Below are 12,484 nucleotides of genomic sequence, written 5' to 3'. Positions count from 1 at the left end.
TTCACTTTATACCCAGAAAAATGCTTTTAAATGGAGATTCACGCTATGTTTACACTTTGGTTCTATTTTCACCTTTTATTGGGAATACAAGGCAACATTACAGTTTCAGATCATTAAATAAACAAATGTGGTGATACCGTATTAGCAATCATGACCTGAATTCTGTGAGTAAGCAGTTTTCCAGTTCGGGGAGTAGGGGAGAACCACATTACTCAGCCTCCAGAGGGTTCTGGCTTCAACTCTGGGTAGAAGGAATGCCAGTCCTGGTCAACCATCCATGATCTTCACCACAGCAAACTGGAATCTCCAATTTTTCAAACGAATTGTAGGAAGAAAGAGTAACTCCAGACTGACATATAAATTGATCGGGATGACTACTAAAGTGTCCTCCACTCCTAAGGTGGCAAAATCTTCAGAGTGACTGTTGGAGTAAGGAGCCTTTCATGTGCTCCCAGTTGTTATACAGTGCATAGAGGCTGGTAAGCGTTAGTCCTGCTAGACCACCTCGTGCTACCCCTCGAAGACCACCTGGAAAACAGAACGGGGGGAATAGCCTTGTATTAGACAGTGTCCTGGCATCAAAGGATTAAGTAACATTATCATGAAATTGAAACACACAATTCATGTTTATAAATATTCCACCTCAAACAATAAAAGTCCTAAAGTAATAGAAACCAAGACCTTTCAAGTGAGAAATTCCCTTAAATCACTTGTTTACTACATATACTGTATTCTCATTCACAACCCTTTCAATTCTCTTTCAATTCATAATTACAGGTAAGATAATAAGCATTAGTAATTTGATCTTTCTCAATCTTACTTGTTCCTATAACACTTCAGACAAGATCTTATGCCTATTATTGAAGTCCCAAACAGTTCAATAATTTCCTCCTAGTCCTACTGTTTAGAACCTCATAGGCGTTGCCAGTTGATTTAAGGCTTTAATATAAACAAGGTGATACCCTCTTTGGGAAGAATATTAACAAACTTTGGACTCTGGACAGGTCCTCTGTTAACTCTGAAGACTCAAGAAGTAGTGGTGATAAGATGGCTATATCATGCTTTGAGTTAAGCGATGAGAAAGCACCACCGGCCGCCGCCACCCCCACTCCTACACTGACGCATCACAATCTTCGACAGCTCATGAGCAATGAGGCACTTAGCATCATCATACTCACTGAAAAACACTGAAGGATTAGACTTAGAACTATTTTTGCACAACGATAGTTTTTCATGTGAAAAAAGATTAGCAATATATATTTCACTTGAAATGAAATATAAAAACAATGCTTTAATCATTGCCTGAAAACCAACCCGAGTCTAACAGGAGGGCTAGGGGGTACTCAAATAAGCTTTTAAGAAATAACCTGATGCTCTCTTACAGTTTTACAAACAAGTAGATAACATAAACTTAAGGTAGCCTATGCTAGACCTATGGATTATTCATTCCAAGTCATGTGTTAGGAAGGCAAAGGTTGAATGGAGCTGTGGTTCAGTGATTACCTTACCAGAGGTCCTTTGGCTATGAGCCAGTAAATTCTGTGAAATTCAGTGACACTGCCAAGTTAGAACACTTCAGACTAGCCGTTTCTGCATCAATGTTCTGCCAGATGCCTTCAACTGATAGATTAAAAGGCCAAACCCTCCAGGAGCCTCTCCAGTCTGAAGATGTCTGATAGCTGACCTATGTAGGTTTCCACCATGAAGTGCCCTAATTATCTCTCTTAAACACACTGAAACAAACTGCAGGCATCATCTATCAACAGCTGTCAAATACGTGGGAGGGAATCAGAAACAAAAAATTCAATGGAAGATCTCTCCTTGAAGGTCACACCATCTCTTTATATCATCTTGCTATATTTAGACTGGGTATGGCAGTTGAATTTGCGGCTGAAGAATGTACACTCAACCGGCTAACTTAAAACAATCTGCCCAATTTAGTAATGATCTACCTCATGTCTTTGACTAGGAAGTCAATAAAAAGTTCTAGGGACTGAGGGTGAACTATAATTAGACCAATTACTAAAATGGAAAAAACAAAACTCTGAAGCACAGGAGAATAAATGCTGCAACACTCTGTGATGAGGGTTCTTTGAACAAGCAGGTTACAAGCAAGGAGTCCTCCATTCTGAATCAACACAAAACAAAGGAAAGGTGGCCTCACTGCTGTTTATCAGCAGAAAAATGATGGAGGGCGAGTAAATGAAAGCACACTAGGTTTGCAGATGTTTTCCTGGGACCAAACACTCAACTTCAGACTAACTCCCCCAGGTCGATTACAGATCCACAAGGCTCTGACCACTGCCCACTGGTTTAAAAATAGTTGTAAACTGTTCCAATTGGTCCTTTGCTTTGAGTGTCCCAAGCATGTAATTCCTACTCAGCCTTTTTTTGAAGGATTTTCACATTAGTTTTAGGCTATCAAATAACAAGCCTCCCTGGGCAGAGGCACTAAGGGGTAACATAATGAAACCGGGAACTCCAAGACTAAGATCTTTGGGACACCACTGGCATATTAACTGTCCCTGGAGAACAATTTATCCCCTAGAAAGCTTTCTATTTTGACCAAAATGAACAAACTCTTCTTTGAAGGTTAGAAAACACTTATTTCCAGCAAGCAGACACATGGGCAGCATCTGATTTACTTTGATCAGCACAGCTGATCCTGACTCAAGGGCAGCCTCTTATCACATACCAACCCATGTTTTAGCTTTAACTTTCCACTAATTCCAGCAGTAAATGTTTGAAGGCCTTGGCTTAAGGCTTTCTGTAACCAATTTATGCCCAACTAAGCACAGGAAGTTGATTAGCAAACATTCCTGCTTTGTACCCAGTAATCAAGTAAGGCCAATGGTCAATCTGTATAAAGGAAAACAAACACAAGACATGCGTTTCAGTTTTACCTTCTATCTTTTGGTCCTTACACAACTCTTCCAGAAAGGGCAAGTATTATCTCTTCTCAACATAGGAAAACGAGGCCCAGATTATTAAAGGACCTTGTTGGTGGGGTATAGAGTTGGTTAGTGGCAGAGCTAACATACTGAACTGACAATTACATTACAGCTGGGACCAGCAAATTTTTCTTAAAGTGGCCAGAAAGTAGACATTTTAGGCTTTCAGGGCCCAAAGGCCATTATGTAGATAGTTACATAACCACTTAAAATGTAACTACAATTGACCCTTGAACAGGGTGGAGTTAGGGGTGCCAACCCCCCACATCCATGCATATCTTCTGATACTCCAAAAACTAATAGCCTACTGGTGACTGGAAGCCTTCCTGAAAACATACACAGTTGATGAACACGTATTTTGTGTGTTCACAAATTATTTATTCTTTATTTATTGCATTCTTACTTATTGCATTCTTAAAGCAAGCTAGAGAGAAGATTAATACAAAAATCACAAAAAAAGTAACAGTACTATACTGAACGGAAAAAAATCATGTATAAGGTGACTCCTGCAGTTCAACCTCACGTTGTTCAAGGGTCAACTGTATTTAAAAATATAAAACACATTCCAGGCAGTGAGCAGACAGGCGTCTGTCTGGCCAGCAGAAGTTGCTGGTCTCCGCAGCCTTAACCTACACACTCACATGGTTACTACAGAATACTATCCACATTTTTTTTGCACTATTTAAATTTAAATTTTGTTAAATTTATTTTTAAAATTGAGGTAAAAGACACATAAAATTGACCATTTTTAACTGTACAGCTCAATAGCATTAAATATATTGGCATCGTGCTACCACCCCCCCATCCATCTCCAGAGAATTTCACGTTGCAAAACTGAAACTATGTGCCCATTAAACAGTAACTCCCCAATCAATGCCTAATTTTTATTATGTTGATAATAGATATTTGCTCACTTAATTATTAATATTTTTAAAAGATTATTTACTTAGTTATTTGAGAGAGAATGAGAGAGAGCATGAGAGGAGGAAGGTCAGAGGGAGAAGCAGACTCCCTGCTCAGCAGGAAGCCCAATATGGGACTTGATCCCAAGACCCTGGGATCACGACCTGAGCTGAAGGTAGTCCCTTAACCAACTGAGCCACCCAGGCGCCCTCACTTTTTTATTTTAGTAAAGTAGTTCACAGGCATAATTTTAAATCAAAATAGTACTAAAAGATTTTAGTGATGCACAATGTGGCACCCAAACCATCCTGTTAATTCCTAGTTCCCAAAGGCAACTACTTTCATTCTTTGCTCTTTACTTCCGTGGTTTTAAATAGCACAACTACCTTGCTATTTCTTGATTTTTCAACCTGACATTTTATCTGACTTCCTACCAGGAAAACTGTGTTAGGCCTTGTAAGAACCATATAAAATGTGCTTATGGTGGGATTTAAGTCACTTACTTTCTATAGGTTTTATCCCATTTACAAGTCAGTGAAGGGAAAATATAGGTTGCCTTCATATAACAAAGTGAAATTCAGACAAGTTCCTCTCTGCATGTAGTGGTGTAGGGATCTAGTGGTAGTCAAGTCAAACCCAGTCTGATTCCAAAGCCCTTTGTCGTTTCACCACACTGAACTGCCACCAGGATAGATTAAAAAAAAAAAAAAAAAAATCTTTTGAAAGGGATAATAACAGTTGAGTTGGGCCTTATGGATGGACTGGATTTCAAATTTATGTGTTTGGTCATATGATATATATAAGGAAGTTATGGGGAAAAGCCTGAAAACATAGGATAGGATTAGAGCATGGAAGACCAGGGTGAAAAATTTAAGTTGAAAAGCATTATGTCACCATCAAAGGTTTTTGGACAGGGAGTACTAGAATTAGAACCATACGCGAGGAAGATTAAACCAGAAATAGTGAACAGATAAAACAAACTGAAGGTAGAAGCCTAAAATCAAAATGGCCAATGAAAAATTTCTGCTACAGAAGTTTGGACTTGTGAGAAAAGGCAAATCAGGTGATGGATGGTGAACCTTATGAATGATGCAATGAGGGGATGATGAAGGAAAGGCGGAAATCAAAGGTGACTGAAGCTCTACAACAGGGGCTGTCTCCTGCCTTTTTTTCCTTTGCTCTCTCTGTTAAAGAGTGGAAGCAGGGTGTGTGGCTCTGGGCAGCAGAGCAGCTGGCTTTCCGGCTTCCCTCACGGCCGCTCCACCAGTCCTCTCCCAGCACTCCCAGTTCTCCCGAGCAACACGACACTCATTACATGATCTTGCATGATCGCAGCCATTAATGACTGCCGATATGACTGTTCTTGTAGGACTTTTTTTTTCACCAGATTCTTAGTCATTTTGGTGGTTGCTTTCCTGTGGTGGTATGGTGGCCCAGATCCCTTTGAGAATCTTAGGTAAGTTTTAGAGAATTTATAAACCCTGACTTAACTAACATCTCTTGTGTAAACTGTACCCAGAACAACAGTGAAAGCTTACCTCTCTGTTATGATAAAGAAGGCTTCTAAGTAAATGGAGATGCTTGTATTCAGAATGTAAGACTGAAAGCCTAGTGAAGTCAAATTCCTTACAGTGGCCTATGAAGTTCCATCTTCTATCTGATTTGGTCCCTTGCCACTTTTATGTCTCTAGATTCTACTACTCCTCCTTCCCCACTGCTTTTTTTTTTTTTTTAAATATTTTATTTATTTATTTGACAGAGAGAGAGAGATCACAAGCAGGCAGAGAGGCAGGCGGGGGGAAGCAGGCTCCCTGCTGAACAGAGAGCCCCATGTGGGGCTCGATCCCAGGACCGAGATCATGACCTGAGCCGAAGGCAGAGAGGCTTTAACCCACCGAGCCACCCAGGTACCCTCTCCCCACCCCCACTGCCTTTTTTTTTTTTTTTTAAAGATTTTATTTATTTGACAGACAGAGATCACAAGTAGGCAGAGAGGCAGGCAGAGAGAGAGGAAGAAGCAGGCTCCCCGCGGAGCAGAGAGCCCGATGCAGGACTCGATCCCAGGACCCTAAGATCATGACCTGAGCCAAAGGCAGTGGCTTAACCCACTGAGCCACCCAGGCGCTCCAGTTTTTATTTTAATCACCTGGTGCTCGTTACCAGTTCACTCCTCACTCCCTGTCACCAGTTTAGCTATTTCACCCATTCCCCAACCCACCTCGGGTCAGTAACCATCAGCTACTCATCATCACTTTTTAATTTACTTGACAGAGAAACACAGTGAGAAAGGGAATGCAAGCAGGGGGAATAGGAGAGGGAGAAGCAGGATTCCTGTTGAGCAGGGAACTGGATACGGGGCTCAATCCCAGGACCCTGGGATCATGACCTGAGCCCAAGGCAGACGTTTAATGACTGACCCACCCAGGCACCCCCTACCATCACTTTTTATTTTTTATTTTTATTTTTTTATAAGACACAGACTTGCACTGAGTTTTAATTGCAAAGAGTAAAACAATTTAACCACTCATAGTGAATTATAAAACTTTGACAGTTAAATTGTACTTTCATTTAAGAGGCATTTATTCATTATTTTGGTAGACCTGAAAGAAACTTTAAATACTTGTGTTTTCTGTTCTCATTTCAGAGGAATATTATGAAGAGGAGGTCTGAAGTATTTATAAATCAAAAGCCAGCTGAGCTGGAAGTGAAATATAAAGAGAACAAAATCTATACGCAGCTGTGCCGAAAGAGCAGCAGTAGGTTTTAGCTCACGTTTTGGGTATGAAAACTGAGCTCTTCTCAAGCAAAATGAAAACAGGTGCAAGAGTAAAGCTAAATCATGAAAAACCTAATTAGTTATTTTTAGCATGCCTCTTAATTTTCCTTTCCCCTAGTTTCTTGTCTTCTGAGCCTGAGTCTTGAATAGGTAACCATTTGAGGGGGTGCCAGCAGTAAATGGGTCATGGAGGAAGTGTCAACGAACACGAAAAAGCAAATCCGGCCGTAACTATATAGACAGTCCACCCAAACTGTTCATCCACGTACCCTTTGATAAATCCAACTATTGCAGGAAAAAAGAATAATTCCCTGAAACATCTGTTCAGCTAGCTCTGGCCCTTGTAATCCATTTGTGTGGGCAGCGAGCTCAGATGCTCCAACATGACTGCCTGAGAAGGCTGGCAGCCAGGACTCCTCGGGGACCGCACATACCGGTATCTGATACCACGGGCAGCTGGAGGAGCTGAGCAGTGGGATGACTGTGGCCCCTTACCATCACTTGTTAAAAAACAGATGGTGAAAAATATTATCTTAGTGTTTTATTTTGCTTTACCCTGGTTGCTTGTGACACTGAATGACTTCTACTGCTTAGTGGTGATTTGTATTTTTCCCTGAAGCACTTTGTCAACCCTACTCCATTTTTTAATTAAATTATTGGTTTAAGTGATCTGTCAAAATATTTTGTATATTATAGCAGCTAGCCCTTTGTCTGTTACATATGTTATGTGCATTTTCATTTATGGGAAGAATACTGCTGCCAGAAATAGAAATAAAGAAGTCGTTAAGGAAGTCCTTTTAGCACATACAGTTTCATTCTGAAGGCCTAGCATTCACTGATAAACATACCTGTTAACAATAACTCTGACGGTATTTGCTTAATATGAAGAAATGTCTTTGTATATCCTTTTACTTTTATTTAGTTTGCTGTTCTAAGACCACCTTCTTAGGGGAGGCACAGAATGAATAGGCAGGGACTTTTTGTGAGGGAACAGGGAGTGCCCATATCTTTTGGTCTCTGATGCCCTGTTCTTGATATCAGATAAATGACCTTTAAAGCCTTTAAAACATTAGTCCTAAGTTTATGAATGATAGTGAAACTAGAGCTGTTCATGTTTCGGTAGAATACTGGTCGTTACTATTTTTTCAAGGTATTATTTGAGAGAGAGAACACAAGCAGGGGGAAGGGCAGAGAGGGAGAAGCAGACTCCCCACTGAGCATGGAGCCCAATGCAGGACTCGATCCCAGGACCCTGGGATCATGACCCGAGCTGAAGGCAGACACCTGAGCCACACAGAAGCCCCAACACTGGTCATTATTAAACAGATTTTCATATGCCATAGAAAAGCAAATAATTTTTCATACCCTTTGAAAATATTTACATAGATCCATTAAACATGTATTAGGTATGAACTAAAATCACCCCCTCAGAATTATTCCTTTTTTGGTCTGACAACTATCCATGTTCTCATGTATTTTTCCTCATGACTTTCTTTCCACTAAAGTAGCTCCATACCTATGTTGAGTCATACTACTTTAATTTTAAACCTTTTAAAAATTTTAATTTCTATTGTTAAAAAATACATTGGGGATTGGAAATGTTTTAGGTTGGCAGTAATCAGCCATTCCCTAAATATAAGCTTCTGTCCTTAGGAGTTTATGCTGGCTCTAGTCCAAGAGTGCCTGAACTCTACTCCAAATCCCTGAATGTACAAGTTGGAAGTTGTATCTGTATTTCTGCCACACAAAATTCGTAATTCTGTGCTGTCTTATTAAGTTCATTCTAAACCAGAAATCAGTAAAATACACTGATCTGCCTTTGTAGACTGATTTTGATGTGTTGAGCTAAATTTAAATTGTTCGGCCAGGAAAGATGAGTCAACATTGGAATTCTAGGTCAGCAGTTATTAACTTCCTCTCTGCTTCATAATTGCAATGGAAGATGAAATCTACTGTCACCTGACACAGAATTAAGGGATAGTCTTTTTTGCTTTTTCTTTACTGAACCAAAACCTTTCTCTTTTATAATTTATGTGGCAGGTATGTCAGACTGTGTTACAAATGCCATTACAGCAGGGAAGTTTTTGACACAGAAAGCTAGTCTCCTACTTCCTTCAAAATCAATCATTCAGCCTTTTCCTTACTATCTTTTAAATATGCATAGTATGTCCCAAGATGATAATCCAGTACATTCTTATACTCCGGGCTGCCCTCAGCACAGGAAATGCTACAGTGGCTTGCCCTGAAGAAGACAGGGACTAGCGGGATGAGCTAAAACTTCAGTGCCCATCCAACCAGTACAGAAACAACTGCCACTCAGCCCCAGGCATTTTCCAGTGTGAATAATGTAAGCGTGGTGTTTTCCATTTATTCAAAAGAAACTGGAATTCCAGATTTTTATGTGGAATCTTGTCTTTAAATATTAATTTGATCTTTTGTAAACCCAGTTCGGGCCAGGTAAACTCTTGCTGAGTGCGCCCCTGTGCCAATTAATGTTTTAAATTCTTCTGTCTGACCCCAAAGATTTTCCGAAAATTATATCTAGATTTTTAACAAGGTTTTTCTTTTTCTTTTTTTTTTTTTTAATTTATTTGACAGACAGATCACAGGTAGGCAGAGAGGCAGGCAGAGAGAGAGAGGAAGAGGAGGCAGGCTCCCTGCTGAGCAGAGAGCCTGATGCGGGACTCGATCCCAGAACCCTGGGATCATGACCTGAGCCGAAGGCAGAGGCTTTAACCACTGAGCCACCCAGGCACCCCCTTAACAAGGTTTTTCTATGCCAAGGTAACATCTATGTGGACATAAAAGGTAGTTGCTGTCTCACTCTACCTGGGAGGTCCATTTATGCAAGTACACACGTGTGATTGTGTTGCAAGTACTGTGAGCTCTTAGGGATAAAATTCCAAATGTGGTCCATTTTCTTTTCTCTCTTTTCCTTCTTATTAAAGATTTATTTATTTATTTTAAAGAGAGAGGGAGAGAGGAAAAAAAGAGGGAGAGAACGTGCACACACGTGCACATGGGGGAAAGGGAGATCATCCCAAGCGGACTCTACCCTGAGCAAGGAGTGATAGTGGGGCTCAGTCCCATGACCCTGGGATAATGACCTGGGCCAACACCAAGAGCTGGATGTTCAACCTACTGAACCACTCAGGTGCCCCTGGTCCATTTTCAATATAGGAAAAAACTCTTACTCTCAGATATATCAGGAAATCTTGGATTTCATGATCCTGTTGGGTCTTGTCTTTTCTTCTAGTAAAAGTGAAGTAAAAATGCCACCTGATATTTGTGATGGAGGAATTACTAAAAAACAGATTTACTCAGTTAATCGTGTCTAATGCATAATAAAACAGAAGTTAATTCTCAAAAGCATGAGTATAGAACATATGTATTTTAAGCTTTTTTTTTTTTTAAGATTTTTAAAAGATTTTTTAAAAAGATTTATTTGACAGACAGAGATCACAAGTAGGCAGAGAAGCAGGCAGAGAGAGAGGAAGGGAAGCAGGCTCCCTGCTGAGCAGAGAGCCCGATTCGGGGCTCGATCTCAGGACCCTGGGATCATGACCTGAGCCGAAGGCAGAGGCTTTAATCCACTGAGCCACCCAGGTGCCTAGTTTAAGCTATTTAATGCAGAAATGTGATGAAAAATTTGGGCCTGTCCCTACTTATATGACCTTTTGAAAAAAGGTCATCTTAATACTGTGCTCATCTATTAAACTGGGGTGTGATGATTATCATTTCAGTTTTAAATAAGTTATAGTAAGTGCTTATAGCTGAAAGTATAATCACAAGTCAGTGAATGTCAGTTTGTTTTCCATCCCAGAGGAGACTGTGATATTTGATCTTCACGCAGGTCATTTTAGTTCAACTCTTAGGGTTCTGATTATTTTTTCTAAGTTGAGCTGTATTTAGTTCCCCCATCATTGAGACATTATTCACAGCAGTCAAAAGTGGAAGCAATCCAACTATCCATTGACAGATGAATGGATAAACAAAATGGGGTAGATACAAAATGGAGATACAAAATGGGGTAGTTTTATTCAGCCTTGAAAAGGAAATACTGAAGATGCTACAACATGGATGAACTTGAGGATATAATGCTACATGTGAAAAGACAGTTATAAGAAGACAAATACTATATGATTTTGCTTACAAAGCTAAAGTACCTCAGAGTTCAGATTTATAGTTAGAAAGTAGAACGGTGGTTGCCAAGGGCTGAAGGAAGGGGAAAATGAGGAGTTTCTGTTTAATGGTTACAGAGTTTCAGTTTCGTAAGATGAAGAGAATTTCTGGAGTTAGATGGTGGTGATATTTCACAATGTATATATTAACAATGTATATATTAACTTAACATTTCTGAGCTTACACTTAAAAAATAGTTCAGATGGTCAATTTTATGTTTTGTATATTTTATCAAAATAAAAAACCAAAATAAAACCCCAAGCCCAAAACAACTATTAGGTTTTAGACAACACTCCATTACACTGCAAAAAACGTGTCAAGTATCCTTTAAAAACTGTGGATACCTAGTTTTTAAAGCATACTTCAAAGTATATTGAGAGAGAGAGCTCTTTCACTCAGTAGTACCTACCTGTACATTTATATAACATGCCTGTCATGGTTCCAGCTGCTATGGTGTTAAGGTCATCTTCTGCACCTCGTGTTTTCTCAATGATGACACCAAATGCACTATAGAGCAAAGCTACAGGGAAAATGGAACTGATCAGTAATAAGAGATTAAATGTCAGTACAGTAATTATATTTAGAGAAATATATCTTATAGACATTATATAAACATAAAGAATATATATATTCTTTATATATGTATATACTATTTGTAACAGGAAAAGCCTGGCACCAAATAAAATGCCCTTTGACTTTCCATATAATGAAATACTGCATACTCCAAAAAAAAAAAAAAAAAAAGGCAAGAAAAACTACATTCACTAGCATGTAAAGCAGGGACATGTGTGTACAACTTGGGAAATGCAAAGAAAATCTTTGGAAGGCTTCCGAAGAAACACGAATAGTAGCTAATTATAAAAAGTACCACTGGGGAGTCCCAGGAGAAATATTTTTAATCTTCACTTATATTTTATTCATAATAGCTATACTTTGGACTTAGAAACAAAAACACATACATTTCTACTGTAAGAAAAAGTTAACTTAAAAAATTTTTGAGGTATGGTTCCAGCCCATGTAAAAAACTGTAACACTAGCACTATTTAGTTTAACAAAATGTTCCCCAAAACTACCTTTCTCCCACACCTGTAAAGATTCCTAGTAATCCTTTTCCTTATATTTTCTCAAAATTATACCATGTTTGACCCATCAATATTACACCAAGCTCTGCCTTACAAATCCTGTTGTGATGTTCTTATACTTCTATAAAGGCTCTTACCATTTCAACTTCTTTAACTGAAACTGAACTTGAGCAGAACATTGTGATTGATCATGTTACACTGGGAACACACAAGGCAACTGGCCATCCCAGTTCACCCACGACTGAGGGTTTCCTGGACCATGAGATCTGCAGTGCTAAACGAAGACAGTCCCTGGACAGACCAGGATGGCTGACTAGGTATATAAGCATCCAAACAGAAACAAAGAAGGGTGACTCTGTATGGGGTGGGAGCAAAGGTGACATGAACAGGATATGGAAGCAGTCATTTCCTAGGAAAAATGTACTGCTTCTAAATCCCGTGGCAAAGCTGGGATATTATTCTCTCACAACAGATGCCTCTTCTGTTTTTTCAATAAGATCCTTGCATTTTCTTTTACTTAATCTGCCACCATTAAAAGATTTTCAGACTTTCCACTAATTTACAAAAACACTCTCAGCTGTTAGAGCGTA

At 39.4% G+C, this 12,484-nt stretch overlaps 1 protein-coding gene and 1 pseudogene across 1 annotated transcript in view; both read right to left on the bottom strand.

Moving 5' to 3' along the window:
• Positions 1-60: 60 nt before the first annotated feature.
• LOC125085131 (mitochondrial import inner membrane translocase subunit Tim23) overlaps positions 61-12,484 on the bottom strand; it is a 29,836-nt gene continuing 17,412 nt past the window's right edge. The window contains exons 6-7 of the mRNA XM_047703340.1: positions 11,222-11,332; positions 61-528 (exon numbers count right to left, since the gene is read on the bottom strand). Of these exons, the coding sequence (XP_047559296.1) occupies positions 413-528; positions 11,222-11,332 (227 nt within the window). The 3' untranslated portion in view covers positions 61-412. The remainder of the gene's footprint in view (positions 529-11,221; positions 11,333-12,484) is intronic.
• LOC125085132 (signal peptidase complex subunit 1-like) lies at positions 6,264-7,559 on the bottom strand (annotated as a pseudogene).

Source organism: Lutra lutra, chromosome 14 (assembly GCF_902655055.1).
Source record: "Lutra lutra chromosome 14, mLutLut1.2, whole genome shotgun sequence".
NCBI lineage: Eukaryota > Metazoa > Chordata > Mammalia > Carnivora > Mustelidae > Lutra > Lutra lutra.
The sequence above is the reverse complement of the archived record's forward strand: the minus strand, read 5'-3'. Positions and strand labels throughout refer to the sequence as shown.